This window comes from Phascolarctos cinereus, unplaced genomic scaffold, assembly GCF_003287225.1.
Source record: "Phascolarctos cinereus isolate Bilbo 61053 unplaced genomic scaffold, phaCin_HiC Scaffold_1;HRSCAF=81, whole genome shotgun sequence".
In the NCBI taxonomy this organism is placed as follows: Eukaryota; Metazoa; Chordata; class Mammalia; order Diprotodontia; family Phascolarctidae; genus Phascolarctos; species Phascolarctos cinereus.
Genome location: NW_027555514.1, coordinates 216,331,403 through 216,347,502, shown reverse-complemented (window position 1 = coordinate 216,347,502; position 16,100 = coordinate 216,331,403). Strand labels below are relative to the sequence as shown.

The 16,100-nt window shown below is 39.2% G+C and overlaps 1 protein-coding gene across 11 annotated transcripts in view; it reads left to right on the top strand.

Annotated features, from left to right (window-relative positions):
• The window catches only part of LOC110194052 (cyclic AMP-dependent transcription factor ATF-7), a 97,449-nt gene that overhangs the window by 21,371 nt on the left and 59,978 nt on the right, over positions 1-16,100 (top strand). For 10 of the 11 annotated variants that reach the window (XM_078145536.1, XM_078145519.1, XM_020966186.2 and 7 more), the window contains one exon: positions 4,531-4,599. The exons of the other annotated variant lie outside the window; for it this stretch is intronic. In XM_078145536.1, the coding sequence (XP_078001662.1) occupies positions 4,545-4,599 (55 nt within the window). In that variant the 5' untranslated portion in view covers positions 4,531-4,544. The remainder of the gene's footprint in view (positions 1-4,530; positions 4,600-16,100) is intronic. 11 annotated transcript variants of the gene reach the window in all.

Below are 16,100 nucleotides of genomic sequence, written 5' to 3'. Positions count from 1 at the left end.
TGTATGTTAACTGCTGCTATTATTATTGTTATCACCACTCACCTGACTTCTTTAAAGCATCCTTAGTGAAAGAAACTCTGTTTTACAAGGATATTTTAGAAATTTCTGGTTATTTGAAGGTGAGCTATTGCCTCAAGTCTCTTCCAAGTAAAGAATGAACTTTGGTATTTATGGTGCTTTGTGCCCTTCTGCTTCTGTTGCCAACTATATCTTGCATTTTCTTATCTAAATTGCCCCTGGTTTTTATCATTAGGAACCTAAAGAAATAGGTACCTGGGTGGGTTTGTGTGTCAATTTTGTTCCTCACTTGAAGTTAAATTTTTATTGGTGGCATCTTTTGGTTACTGTGGAAATGATTAAAGCAAGATTAGGGTGGCTCTATAGTATTTAGTCGTGGAAACCACATATCTACAACATTAAAGAATCTATCACCCTTCCTCTTTTACTTGTTCACTGATACCTTTCCACTTTAGGATCCCACTGCTTGTCATCTCAATTCATTAAAATCTTTTTTGAGCTTGTTGTGATTTTTTTTTCCCCTATGCTTCTTTCCAAATATTCAGTTAACTTTTTTCTCTTCTCTTTCTGTGTTACAGGAATCCTAAAGGGTCTGTCAGACCCTGAAATCTGATGGGTTTCAGAAGGTTTGTGACCTTGAATGGGAGGGGAAAATTGCATCTTTATTTTCACTAGCCTCTAACTGAAATTTATCATTTCCTTCAATTATTTAAAAACATTATTTCAAGAAAGCGCCCATAGGTTTTTACCAAACTGCCAAAGGGGTCCATGACATAAAATAAAGGTTAAGAACCCCTGCTCTATCGCTTTGGGCATTTTGATTTTACTTAGTAAAAGAACTTTCTCTGAGGATCTTGTCCTCTAGGATATCCTTTTTGTACATCTTCGTTGTCTACCTCTAAAGATCCAGGCTGAAAGCCTTTTTTTTTCCCTTGGCTTAGTGCCTCTTTAATGTGTGTCTCCCTCTCCTGTCATTTATTATTTAGCTCTGTAAAATGTTTTGAGTTCAGTCTGTGTGAAGGATAAATCGGGAGGCAGACGACAGACTATGAATGCAGTGCCTAGACACATGATCTGCTTGACAAGCAATGCAGTTACAAATGGGTTGTGAGTTAAATTCCAGTGAGTGGCAGCACCATTATTCATCAAGATTTCACCCTCTGTTTCAGTCTGTTTATACCACAGAAATGTGTTGTGTTGGGATATTTTTTTGGAAGAGATGGGAAGACATCAGTTTGACTTGTAGTTAGTTTTATTTTAAATGTCAGACGTAAAGAAGTAACAAGCATTTCTTTAGCTGCAACAACAGAGGACAGGGTAGGGAAAAAAAGAGAAATTGAGAACATGAATTGAGCATTAGCTATAGCCTTCTGAAAATACAGAATCGTCTGTTTAAATACAGTTAAATAGAAGAATTAGGAAGGGACTGGGGGAAAGAATGAGAGAATGATTTAAGAGTAATTGTGAGTACTCATTAAAAAGTCTTCTCATTGTGATCTACTTTCATTACTTAGCAAATAAGAGGCCAGCAGCAAGTGGAAAGGAACCAGGAAATTAATCAGATGGATTCAGTGACTGCTTGATTTGAATATTTGAAAGTCATGCAAGTATATGTACATATGTACATTTTTATGACTTCTCACAGGTTTTTGTTTGGTTTTGCTTTTGGTTAGAAAACACATTTTTCCATTTTCCATAAAAAATGATGTTGGAAGCTGTGAATTACGGTGTAATTTAGAGAGGCTACTTAAAAGTTTGATTCTTTTTGATCAGGGCTTCTTAACCTTTTTTATGTTATGGCCTCCTTTGGCTTTCTGGTAAGGTCTGTGAATTCCTTCTTAGAATGATAGTGCTTTTAAATAATTGAAGGAAATTTCCATTAAAGGTTAATGAAAGTAACGTTTTTTTTTTCCCTATTCAAGATCCTGTACCCTGCTGAAATCTATCCTTGGACCCCCAGGTTTAGAATTCCTGTTTTAGCTTGAAGGGAACCACTTTTCAAATTTCCCAGAGGGTTTTTTTTTCTGCCTGTATTCTCCTATTGGTTATCCCATTATGATAATTGGTTTTCAGAGCTGTTGAAAACCTAGGGCTTTGCTGTCTTCTTTGATATATCCCTCTTGTGTTGTTTCCTTTTTGTTTTGGGATCTCAAATCATTCCTTAAAATACTACTATTCCTATTCCACTGCCAGGAAACTGGGATCCTCCCTGCTCCCTTCCCTGACCCTTCTCCCTCTCCCCCAAAGGGAAAAAAAAGTGAGCAGATATCTCCAGATTATAGAATCCGGGTAAAGGTTGAAGAATCTTGACTTCTGGTGCCCTGTTCAGTGCTTCTGCTTAAACTTTTGTTGTATACTGTATGTATTCCCTAGTCTAGAGTAAGCAACAGGACCTGCCTGCTTGAAAAACAGGAACACTAGCCATTTGATACTAGTGTTGAGCATAGAAATTCTGGGACTGGGAAGCCAAATTGGTCTCTAGTAAGCATCAGCAGTAAGGATGTTTTTTTTCCAGAGACAATAGCTACTTTCTAAAGTTGGCCTTGGTCTTTGCATTTATTTTTCACATCCATGTTATGGTTCCAGAAAGTGTCAAAGTCATCACATGTTTAAAACAAACCAGAAAACCCTCTTGTCCTGAGGCTGTGTGAAGAAGAATGAAGCTCTCATTCTCCTAGTACCCAGTCATCAGCTTGAGCTAGCTGCTCCTAGGAACAGAATTTATTGAAGCAATTTATCCTGGCTAAATGTGGTATAAATCTGTGTACACGTATGTACATACAGGCGCAATTCCATTACAGCAGTGGTGTGGCATCGGTTTCCCTCAGAGTTAGACCCTGTTCCTATCACACTGAAAGATGACCAAGAAACCATTTCTATTTCATCTGGCACCCCACATTTTAAAGCTCCTATTTGTTGTGTGATTTACTGACCAGACAGCCCAAAAGCCTGGTTTCCCCCAGAGTGAGTTTTAAGAGAGTAAGAGAGATGTTACTCAGCTATCCTCTGATATTTAAACTGGGCTTCATGATCAGAAAACTGTCAAATTTTGAACTTTAACACATGAGCCAGAATGAATCTGACATGACATTTTGGTACTACCTCAAATTAAAAAATTTGAAACCTTCCTGTTCTGTGGCCCTTCCTATATACATTTATATAGTTTGAGATTTAGTTCTTTTCCTTCTTTCCTCCGCCCCTCCTTTGCTTGCTTCCTTCCTTCCCAAATTCTATTTTCTTGTCTTTCTCTTTTATGGGAATATGCCTGAATACTTTCTTTGAGAGCTTACTCTAATATATTTCTTGTTCCTCTTTTTGATCCCTCACTCTTTCAAAAATACTTTTCATCCTTTTCAAATCTGTTCCGGTACAAGTTGCCCTTCCAGCTTCAGCCTGTCTTCACCTCAATTGTTTAGTTCTTTGCTAGAATGTAAGAAACCTCACTAACACTTTGAGATGAGTCTTTCAAGGGCTCAATTTAAATACTTTTTTAAAGGAAAGAGAGAAGCAGAAACTCATATTAGCCATGTTAACTTCTTCTAAGGAGCAGAGGGGACATTGGTGATTCCTTTTAGGGCCATTTTGGTTCTCCCCTGCAGCAGCACACATCTGTTGGCTTCAGCAGAGCCTCTCAGGAACTCTGGCCAGGAGCAGCACAAACAGCCGGAACATATTTGCCCAGTAAACCCCCAAAGAAATGACATTTGTTTTATTGCTGCTTTTTAAAACCCAGCCATAAATAGAATGGGGGTGGGGGTGGTACTGATATTTCTTGATTTGACATAGAGAATTGGTAGGGGGAGAAGGAGGTTCCCAGTCGGGAGGAAAGGTTTTTGTTTTTATTTTTGTATTAATGAAAATAATTTCCCACGCAGCCCAATAGGATGGGTGCTTTGTTTTCCTTGGCAATAATCTGGGATAAACGGCCCTTGCCAACAGCCTCGTAGTTTATACACGGGGGAGCCAGATTATGGCCTTGTAAAATGGAGCACCCCTCCTATAATCCCTTAATTAATTAAATGACAAATTTTGGTCTTCTCCAGGTCAGAAATATGGCTTGTGCATCCGGCACTCGGCGGATTTATCGACATGGGAAACTGCACTGGTTGTAATTCAGCAGGCTGAGGAGAGAGAGTGAGAGAGAGAGAGAGAGAGAGAGTGTGTGGTGTGTGTGTGTGTGTGTGTGTGTGTGTGTGTATGTGAGAGAGAGAGAGAGAGAGAGAGAGAGAGAGAGAGAGAGAGAGATGTATATTTGAAAGGACGAAATTTTTTAAAAGGCTTAAAATTCTTTGACCATTTAAACCTAAATTTTCCTAATCACCAGTTTCGGTTTAGGCACCTAACATACGCCACATGTCTAGCAGGTTCTGGGGCCCCCCCAAAGTAGTCTATATTTTGATAGATTACATTCCTAGCTACAACACCTGCTTCTAGGCTTGATATTTTTGTAATACTTTTTTTTTTGCCCCAGTGTATTTAAAATAACTTTTCCCCCTCCTTACCCCTCCCCAGCTCCGCTCAGCTATATGAAATATGGGAGACGACAGACCGTTTGTGTGCAATGCCCCGGGCTGTGGACAGGTACGTTTACAATATACTTTATTGTGAATGTCTCGTTGTGAATCAAAGTGGCTGTTTTATCACTAAGGCAAAGAGTTTAAAGCCGGTATTTTACGTGATCACTGGAGGTAATCAGATCAGAGGATTTGCAGTGTGTAAATCCAAGTTATGAGGAAGTGTAGGCACTCTACTGTAATGAAATCTGCCTTGCTTTCTTCCATATTATTATTCTACTGGTGTTTGTTTCCCAGCACAGGGCAGGGAAGAAACATTGCCCTCCCTGTAAGCTTCTGAGACTGCCCATCTGAATACAAAGAGAGTCTGGAAATTCAAAGACATCTTCTTTCCTCTCTCTACCCCTTAGCAGATACATAAAGCTACCTAGCATATTCTAAGGGGCAGCTGAGAATGCAGCTATCCTTTGTGAACCCCAAAATACTACTGTCTATTTTGAGCTCATAAATTGGGGAGGGTATAACCCTGACTTTTTTTGCATAAGATTGAAATGAACCATTAGTGAAAGACATCTAGCACAGCCATCAAGGGCTTGTATATATGATATTGTATACAGCCTGCAGAGCTGTTCAGCCATTTTCTAGCCAAGCCCAGATCACATTCTGTGCAGGTGCCCACTCACCATATAATAATGTAAAACATGTCTAAAGTTGTGGTGTTCTGATCTATACTTTTTTTAAAAGTGCTTTTAGTTTTACAATTTAGTTTTAAGATCATATTTTGGGTATTTTTTTCCTGTTCTTTATTTTTTCCCTGTGCTTCTTATGTTCCACAAAAGGGTAAGGAAAGAGAAACAAAGACCTATCTGTATCCTTCCTTATGTGTCCTAGTTCTATTAAATAATACATGTACCAAGGAAAACCCAGTTCCAGACACCAAAACATGAAACTGGGATATCCACAGAAATTGAAGAACTTTAACTCATTTAGGGATTGGAGCAAGGAATGGAGAGCTCCCAAAGTTGTGCAGAATTCACAACCCTTTCTTTTACTATTCTGTTCAATACACCAGTATTGATCCCTTTCCTTTAAAAAGCTGTCAATTCAGACTTTTGGGGGATTGTTTTCCATGGCATTATATTTTTAGTTTATAATAAAATGTTCTCTAAGGGGCCTTTCAGCTCTAATGTCTACAATTCTATAATTCAATGGGAGGAAATTGAGTTTGCTTCATGGAAATTAACTTTATAACCAATACGTCATTCATAAAGCAAGAAATACTTACTTTAATGATCTCAAGCTCTACTCAATTCTTCTTAACCCTTCCTCAGAGAGCAAAAGTTTAACATGGTCATATATGGTGGTGCTTCTTAGCAAAAGGTTAAGATATAATGGTGTAGAGAAACTCTGTTTTCTTTATACCCTGCTTAAAAACAATGTTAACTTAAATTTATGTAGCACTTCAAAGTTTACTGAGCCCTTTTATGCGTAGTATCTCATTTGATCCTCACAGCTCTGTGAGGTATTATAGATTTTGTTATCCCCTTTCACAGATGAGGAAGTTTAGCCCTAGAGAAGATATGTGACTTGCCTGTAATCATAAGTAATAACTACCTAAGGTATAGAATCCAAATCTAGCTCTCTCCTGACTCCAGTTGGGAGTCTGATTGTTCCATTATAACACACTGTTAGAATGTGTAACAAATTGTATATGAATTTGAAAATATCTTTTTTCCTCTTTTGCTTTGGATTTAAAATTTACCTCTTTTGGACTGTAGATTTCTTCTCATAATTTTAATAACTCATTTTCTTGCACAATTACATAATTTCTATATTAACTTTGGAACAAAAAGATTCTATAGTTTGTCTTGGTTTTTTAAAACTAGGAAGAGCATGGAGATTTCAAACTCTATAAGAGTTACCTTGGTGGCTTTTTTGGCAAAATTCTAGAGCACATCATCAATGCAATGGTTTGCAACCAATTAGAAAGCAGTGATGATCATTAAGAACCAGCATAGGTTCTAACCTTTTCACTATTTCTTTTTTGATAGGTCTGTTAGACTAGATCAGGAAGTTGCCATGCACATAGTTTACCTGGATTTTAGCAAAATGTTTGATAAAGATTCACATTATTCTTGTGAATAAGAGGGAGAGACATAGCCTAGAATATAATACACTTAGGGGGATTTAGAACTGCTTGGATGATTGGGCCCAAAGAGTAGTGATTAGTGAAATGAATCTCAACCTGGAAGGAGGTCACTGCCCTTTAGATCTGTCCTGGGCCCTGTTCTGCTCATCATTTCTGTCACTGTTTAGAGTGAAGGCATGCTTATCAAATTTGCAGAGAAGGTGGGAGGGATGGTTAATACATTGGAGTTTAGAATGTTGAACCAAATAATAAGATGGGGAAAGCAACAGATTGTATGAAAAAAACATATGACTGACTCCTAAATTATATACCCAGACTTAATCTTCTCATAAACACCATCTTTCATCAACTACCTTCTGGGCCTTTGGTGAAAATTCAAACTTTCCATATCTAAAACATGTTTTGGATTATTTTCTCCTCTAAATCCAGCCCTCCTCAAAATCTTGTTTCTGACTCACTGCATCCTTCCAGAAACACCAGGTTTACCACCTCCAACCTTGAGGTCATCTTCAATTTCTTTCTTCTCCCTCACACTGTGTCTAATCAGTTTCTAAATCTTGTTTTGTTTTTCTACCTTAATAGCTCTTGCACTGTCCTCTTCTGTTCATTGATTCAGCCACCATCCTAGTTCATCTTCTCTCCCCTGGACAAGACTTAAAATTGATCCTCCAGTCTCTACCTTCCCTCTCTAATCTGTTCTCCCCTCCATTGACAGAATAATCTTCCTAAAATATAAGTCTGACCGTGTCACTCCCCTGCTTAAGAACTTTTAGTGTCTTTTAGTTGCCTCTGTGATAAAATACAAACTCCTCAGTTTGGTGTTCAAAACCCTTCACAATCTGGCTTCAACCTACTTTTCCAGGCTTATAGTATATTATTCTCCTTACCCACTCTGGTTTCCAGAAAAATTGGCCTTCTTACTGCTCCTTAAATGGCACCCAGTCTTTACCATTGTGCATAGGCTATCCCTCATCCCAGGAATGAGCTCCCTCCTAACCTTTTCCTTTTAGATTTCCTAGCTTTCTTCAAGGCTAGCTAATATGCCATTTCCCTTTGTTATTAGTCCTCTCTCCGTTCTCTTAGAATTATCATTTGGAAGGCAGTGTAGTGTAGTGACTAAAGTGCTAGACTTGGAGTCATGAAGACCTTATCTTCACATCCTTGTACCTCTGATACTTATTAGCTGTGTGACCCTGGGCCAAGTAACCTCTTTCAGCCTCAGGTTCTTTACTGTAAAATGAGGATAATTATACCTGGATCTCACAATGCTGTTATGAAACTCAAATGAAAAAATGGATGTAAAGTGTTTTGCAAGCCTTAAATGCCAGTTTGACTTAACTTTATGCCAGTTATTGTTAACAGCATGGATATATTTATTTGTTTCTATGTTATATTTCCCTAGTAGAATGTAAGCCCTTTAAGAACAAGGACTGGTTTTCATTTTATCCTTGTACCTCAGGCACCCAGCACACAGTGCCTTGGAACATTTTTTTCTCTTTTTGATCTGGACCTATGACTTTATTGATATACATATATAGGGTTGTAAAACCAGTCTAAGGCAGGAGGCCACGTCTATCCACTACTCTGCTTTGTATATAGTAGGAGATTAATTAGTGTTTATTGGATTATACTCATGAACTCTACATTTTCCACAACCAGCACTTGGTGTTCTGTCCCTGCTGTTCCATGAATTCTCACAAACTGGCTCTCAGGCTTAGAATGCATTCTTTCTTCATTTTTACTTCTGAGAACATCTGTCTTCTTTCAGAGCTCCCCTCAGGTCCCCCTTCCTCCGTGTTGCTCCTAGTGCTCTCACCTTCCTTGGATTGCTTTGTATCTTACTTCTTTGTGTACGTGCTGTGTCCTAGAGTAGAATGGAATCTCCTTGTGGGCCAGGATTGTTTTTTTGTATCTCCTGCTCTGTACCTTTCATATAATAAACATTTACTAAATGTCTGTCCAAGTGAAGTGGAAGTTTGAGCCTGGTGTGTGACGTGTGCTCTGGAATAGCTCAGGAGATCATAGGCTGAATTATGGAAGGGGGAAGGTCAGTCATATGGGGATAGTGGATTAATTTCTGGGTTCTGCATTTTAGAGAAGACAGGGACAGAGTGGAATAGGTCCAGAGGAAGGTGAGAAGAAGAGTAGAGACTGAGGCGTGTGCCTCAGAGCCAAGAAGACTTAATTGCCTTGACAGAGAAAGTTTGGATTAGGGAGCTCCCAAGGAGGAAGGTCCTTTACTAGTGCAAATTGATGTCTTTGCGACTTGGAATCTTAGAAGGCTGTGTGGAGGTATGGAGCCAGTCTATGACAGAGGCAGGACTTGAATCCAAGTCTTCTGACACCTAGCAGCTCTGGCCAGCCATACGATGTATGTTTAACCCCTCACAAACAAACCCCCCCCCCCAAAGTAAGCAAACAGAAAATAGTTACAGAAGGCAAAGCAGCACCCAGCCTTTTGGGAGGATTGATATAACTTCAAATAGAATTGATTTAGGCAAGGACCAACTGTGATTGAAAAATAATAGAATCAAGTGAAAATTAATGTTGCAAAATTACAAATGATGAGTTTGATCCCAAAGAAGAGATGTAAGAAGACACCTCCTACTACTCCTTTGCAAAAATGGTGAGTACAAAAGCATGAAATATTGCATTTGCTGTCACATCTTTTCAGTGTATTCATTAGTTATGCTAAATTTTTTTCTTCTTTCTTTTTCTTTTTAAAAAAATTCCTATTATAAAGTATAGTGCTCTGAGAGAGGGAAGGAGGAGGATTTATGGGGAAGTCTAAACAATGTGAAAACAAAAAGATTTCAGCAAAAATAATTTTTTTAGAAGAAAAAGAATGGCACTAAGGTTGAGATCCTAAAAGGCTTTTTCTCACAGAGACAAGAGATTGGTTTTATGTATAAACCAGAGGCCAACTTTTATAGCTCCTCCTTCCTGTGTTACTTTGATCTCTTACCTACCAATAGTACTGTACTATTTAGTGCTTGCTCTTCCTGTTTCACCATATTACTGAGTGAATGAATCAGTGAAACATTTGTTAAATGCTTACTATGTGCAAAGTACTACACTAAGTGCGGGAGATACAGACAGAAAAGTAAGACAGTCCTTGCTCTCACCTTCTAATGGGGGGAGACAGTACAGTGGAAGGTTTCAGCTATAAATCATATGGAAAAGTCTCATGGTCCTTAGCATGCAGCAGCAAAGCAAATGATCATGTCTCTTCTTTCATGTCATTTCCACAGATAAAATCATATCAGTTTCTGATGTTGGACTGTTTAACAGTCCCAAGGACTTTGGTGTCAAGAGCTCTCCTTTCTGAGTCTTCAGTAGCACCTGCAGGCTGCACCTCCATAGGAGTTGCTTCCCAGGACAATGGCTGTGAGTGCCAGGCTGGAAGCGCTGCTAATCCAAAGACTCTTGGGTTCAGGATACTTGGCCATCTCTTCCAGGAAAGATGATAGGCAAGGTGATTTGACTTGCCTGGCTCATGCTGCCTCCTGTCTCTCTCAGGGTTGCCTGCTCCTTCATCGAGGCTGACTTCCCTGCCCTCGGTGTGGCAGTTGGTTGGCAGTTGATAGGGAAGGCTGACTCACAGGAGTTGCTTCCTCTGATGAAGACTGTAAGGCTTTGGTTGGAAGCTGAACTGGTAGTCTGGGGGTGCTGCCACTCCCAGGGCTCCTGTACTTATCTTGCCTTTTGGTAGCAGTTGGTCAGCAGTTGTTGGTGATGGTGATGAAGAAGTGATTTGCTGCAGTGATTTCTCTCTTCAATGATAGTTGTAGGAGCTGGGCTGGAAGCCAGTCTGATGGTTGGGGGGATGCTGCTATTCCCAAGGTTCCTGAATTCAGGGTACTAGGCTGTCTCCATCAGGGTCTGAGGGGAGGTGGTAGTCAAAGTGATGGTGGTAGTGGTAGTGGTGGTGGTTGGACTTGCCTGGCACTAGCTGCTTCCTGTCTCACCCTTGGGATATCCTGCTGCTTCAGCTAGGTTGGCTTGCCTGGCCTGTGTGGGTGGCAGTATAGTTGATGGGGATGACTGGCTCCTTTCCCACAGGAGCTGCCTCCCCAGATAGTGGCAGTGAGGTCTGGGCTGTTGTGGAAGGAAGTGATTTGTAACTTTTAAAGAATTATGTAAGTGTTAGCTGTTACCACCAGTAGCCTTCCCTGGTTTCTCTCTCCTGCTTTATTAATACTTCACTGGTATTTTGATTGTCACATTTCATTGAAACTTCCATCTTGGGCATTGAAGGTTTGTTTTCTGTGATCGAGTGAGTGTGGAACACAAGGACAGCTAACTAATCCTCTGTTCTGTTCAGATTGCTTATTTCTTGGACAAAGGATGGCAGAGCTCCAAGGGATATTAGGAAAACAAGTAGATTCATTCTTCTTTCAGAACTTTATCTTCAGGTGAGAATATAGTTCCTTAAGTAAACTCTCCTTTAGTTTCTTAGGATTTTCCATAGGCTTACTTCCAGATATATGAAATAGTGAAAGTCTAGCAAAGAATAAAATAAAATAAAATGTATGGCCCAGTCCTTAACCCTAGGAAAAGGGTCAGTTTGAAGCCATTTGATTAAACGTAATCCAAATTCCCTGTCCCAGAAATTATAGCAAAGCACAGAGACCATCTAAGCTCCAGGAGAGGTAGTCTTTAGGTTCAAATAGATTTAAAGCCTGTTGCCCTAAAGACTATAAAGCGTTGGTGTCAAATTCCAGTAGAAATAGGGGCCACTAAACTGTACATGAGGATCCCTGCAGACCATATTTGACTTTAAAAAAAACACATTAACATTTTCTGTGTTTTATTATATTTTAATCTAGTTAAGACACATTGGGGCTGTTTGACACCTCTGCTGTAGAGGGAGGGAAGACAAAATGAAAGTTTTTAAAACCTCATTTAAAGAAATGGATTGGTTTTAAAGTCAGAAGGTGAATTATAAGAAAATCCACAGAAATTACACATTTCTACCCACTGGTGTTTACTGTCCCTCACTATCCTTTTCTCAGAGTTCTTCCTATTCACTCTTGTATTAAGGAATCACTATAGATTAATGCTGAAAGAAGGTGAGAAGAAAATTTACCTAAAATAGACTAGTAGAGTCTGCTACCCACCATATAATCAAAACTGCTGGGCCTTCAATGGATACATAAACATGTTTTGGTTGCTAGGTCTTTAATGGCTGTTATTTTTGGATTCTATTCATGATCTCCTTCCCAACAGTAAGTCTAATGTGACACAGCTGAGTTCTAAATGTGCTGCATGTACTTTTAGAAAAGATGCTGCTGAAGGTCGTACAGTCTATATTCTTGTCTTAAAAGACAGGTGATAGGGTTTTGTGTGTGTGTGTGTGCTTTTCCCTTCCCTGCATTCTTCCACAGACAGTATCCTCCGAGGCCTTTCATCTCCACAAAGAGGAACTAGGGAGAGCAATAGTCTGGTTAATACCTCTCAATGGGGTTAGTACCAGGAGTAGTTAATGGAGCTGTCTCCTGAGAATGGGATACTGTTGTTAAGGCAAACAATACCCCTGATGCCAGATTAGCAAAGGATTTGTTGAGTTTAGGCTATGTGAGTTTTTTCGAAATGTGTAGAGGGTGCCATCTATATATAATAACAGGTCTGTGATATTGCTTTGCCTCAGTGTTACAAAATAGTGGGAATATGATTAAGCCCTCTGGTGTTCCATGGACCTAGAAAGACTCTTCCCAAAGCCATTCATGTTATCTATGGGAAGTAGCTATCTGAGATTATATTATGTAAAAGTTCTATTATAAATGAAGGCAGGAATTTACAAGTCTTATTTCTGAAATTAAATTATTTGGGTGGTTGATTATATAAGTATAATCCTGTGTCTTTGTTTATGCATCTTTCATATGGACACTCTTTGCACAATTTAGGTCCAAATTTGACAGGTCAGTAGGTTCTAGCATACTCTTAGCTCCCTGAATTCAGTTATGATCCAGGTTGGGCAGCTTTAAACAGACATTCTGACCCTCTAGTTGTTTGTTCTGCTCAAAGCTTTGAGTACCTTTGAAAGACACTGCCAGCATATTGCTGAGACCTGTCTGCTTCTCTGAATATAGGAGCACATTTCTCACTTGCAACGGGCCTCTGAGGAGATGCCACTGATGGACTATTATTAGTATTAGCCCATTATCAGTCATTGAACAAAGGGTTTCTGTCACAACCATTCTGCATCATTCAACCTGCCATTGTTTTTAATAAGGGCAAAATCCTGATTGACCTTTATATTGTTGCCTATGCTTAGACTTGACACAGTCTCTTTTTCCCTAAGGACATCTACCACCTGATCTTTTCTGCAGAGTGGCCTCAGGGTAATTTGGAAACAGACTGGGGCCCTATCAATAACTGTGCCATGAAACATGTCAGATCAGAGTCCTCTGGACTTCTTTTTGCCTTTTCCAAGGCCAAGAACAATGGTAGCAGTGAGATGGGGGGGGGGGCAGCTTGTTGTATACCTCTTCTTGTCATATAGTAGGAATAATGTTTATGGTACTGTAGTCCTGGCTTCACTTGGCATTTAACCAACCTTCAAAGCCATTTATTGCTTCGTATACTCTGCCACTATGAACATTATCCCCTAAATCTCTATTGCTTTATAATATACGAAGCAACAAATATCACCTATGATTGGTTAAATTCTGTTATGCCACAAAGGTATATGTTTTATAGCCTGTATAACACAGACCTATTGAGATGATCCCCATTATCCTAGACCCTTCTCTCCACACCCTCCCTTCCTGCCATTGAGTGAGGCAAAGTAGTGCTGTGGGATTGTAAACATGAAATTCTGTCCTTTTAGCAGATTTCCCCTAGCATGGTTAAATAAGAGCAAGGAAGCTTGATTTGGAGCCCATTCTTAATTTCTCATGTTAGACTTCTTAAATTGAGTAGCACTGCCAGAAAGAAACAGTTTTGCTAAGTGAATGCTGTTTGTGACAGTGTAAGTCAGCATTAGGATCTGGGAGCCAGATTAATTTTTCAGATTTTAAGGAAAGAAACAAAAAAGGGTGGGAAGAGGCTGCATATTATAATGGGTCATTGGTTCCTATTTTTAGGTAGAACCTAAATAAAATCACTGAGGGTCTACAAAAATCTTTTGGAAAGGTTCAAAAAGGGAACCCTGCCCTTGTCCTCTTCGATGATTTAAACTTCAGGTTATCATTTATTGTCAATAAAATATGGATAGGAATGAGTGAGTGAGATCACATAAAAAGTACTGGATGCTGCAAGGAATGCATGTGAACCTGACTTTGGGAATTTGTCAAACCCTGATGTGAGCAGTGTTTATAGACTTTGACAGGTGAGAGCCATTTCTGCCAAACAAAAGCAAGCCTTCTTTCTACACCTTCCCTTCCCCCTACCCCCAAGAGTTTTTTTTTAATCATCACACATTTCAAATTTTTTATTTAATAATTCATGTTCTGTTCAATAATTCATTCAGCCCCCATCTGGTAAGAGTGTTAGCATGCTGCCAGGCAGCTGAAAATATACTGTGTTATACTCAATTAGGCCAAATGTTAACCTTATTTTTCTGTAATAATAATGCTGTTCATGCAGCACCTTTCTGGAGCATACAAAATGTTCTATAGGCATCTTTTTAAAAAGTTATTGATTTTTTTATTGTTTTTTACATCACCTACATTTTCCAATATGTTGCTCCTCTCTCATCCTCGCAGAGAGCCATCCTTTATAAGGAATTTTTAAAAAGGAAAAAAAGTTCAGCAAAAGTAATGAACACATGAGGGCAGCCAGGTGGCGCAGTGGATAGAGCACCGGCCTCAGACCAAACACTTGACACTTACTAGCTGTGTGACCCTGGGCAAGTCACTTAACAACCCCAGTTGCCTTAAAAAAAAAAGTAATGAGGTCTTATATGTTCTGTGTTCTGCATGTGTACCCACTTCCTCTTTCCTCCCTCCCCCCCAAAAAAAGAGAGGTGCTTTCTCATCCTCCTTCTTTGAGACCAAACTTTTCATACTGTAATAATTCACTTTCATTTGCTTTGCTCTTTCCATTTACATAGTTGTAGTTATTATGCATATTGTTTTCTTGGTTCTTCCTTTCACTTTGCATCAGTTCATGTAAATCATTATAGTCATCCTTTCTTAACAGCATAGTAATAGTCCATGACATTTCATGTACTATAACTTGTTTAACCATTCTTCAGTTTGAAGGGCATTATAGATATCTCTTTTCAAGCTTCATTCTGACTGTGATAGAAACAGACAATGCTGTCTTCATCATATGGATGAGATGGTGACTGAGATGGGGAAAACGAAGAGATGGTTAGCAGTTTGCCTAAGGTAGCCAGTGATTTCAGAAGAAAAGTTTTGGTGTTTTTTTTTATCTTCCACACAGTTTTGCTGTGTGACCTTTGGGGCTTCTAGTGGGATCATGGGGACGTAGATTTAGTGTTCAATAGAATGTAATTTATTTTTGAAAGTCAGGTATTTAGCAAATCAGGTGGATTTTTTCTTATTCCTTACTTCTACCTGTAGGAAGGCTGTATATAGTAAATTAAATCATGCCCAGGAAATGGAGAAGAATCAATGTTCTAGTTCCATGATCAAGAATTCTGAAATTCCTTTATCTAATCATTTCCTAATACTTTGCTCCTTGTACACCGATTTTCTGTCCTCATTACTAAACTGAAATTACTTTCTTTCTAAATGGATAACTTGCCTTCATTGCCAAATTTGATAATCTTTTTTCAGTCCTCATCCTTCCTGACCTCTCCACAGCATTTGATCCTGCTGACCACACTCTTAATGGATCTCTGGTTTTTCATAACACTGCTCTATTCTTGTTCTCCTACTTGTCTGGATCTCTTATTCTCCCTTGCTACGTCATCGCCATCCATGTCACACCCTCTAATTATGAGTATATCCATAAGGTTCTATCACAGGCTTTCTCATTTCTGTTTACATTCTCTCACTTGGTGACATCATTAGCTCTCTAAGTTCAGTTATATCTTTAGGCAGCTGAATTCTCAGTCTATTTATACAATCCTACTCTCTTACCTGAGCTCCAGTCAACATCACAAACCGCCTGTTAGACATTTCAAACTGAATATCTTTTTCAAACTCAGCATCAAAAACAGAGCTTATTCCCACAAACCTATGCTTTTCCAAATCTTCCTGATACTTTCAAGGATACTGCCATCCTTCTAGCCATTCCTCTGTCACCCCACATACCTAACCAATTGCCAAATCTTGTTGATTCCTTTTCCACATTCTCTCTCACATATGTCCCCTTCTTTCCACCACCCTAGGTAGGGCTTCATAACCTCTTGACTGGACTATTTCAATGGCCTTCTAATTAGTGTCTCAGTCTCAAATCTCCTTCACTGCAGTCTGTCCTCCACATAACCACCAAAATGTTTTTCC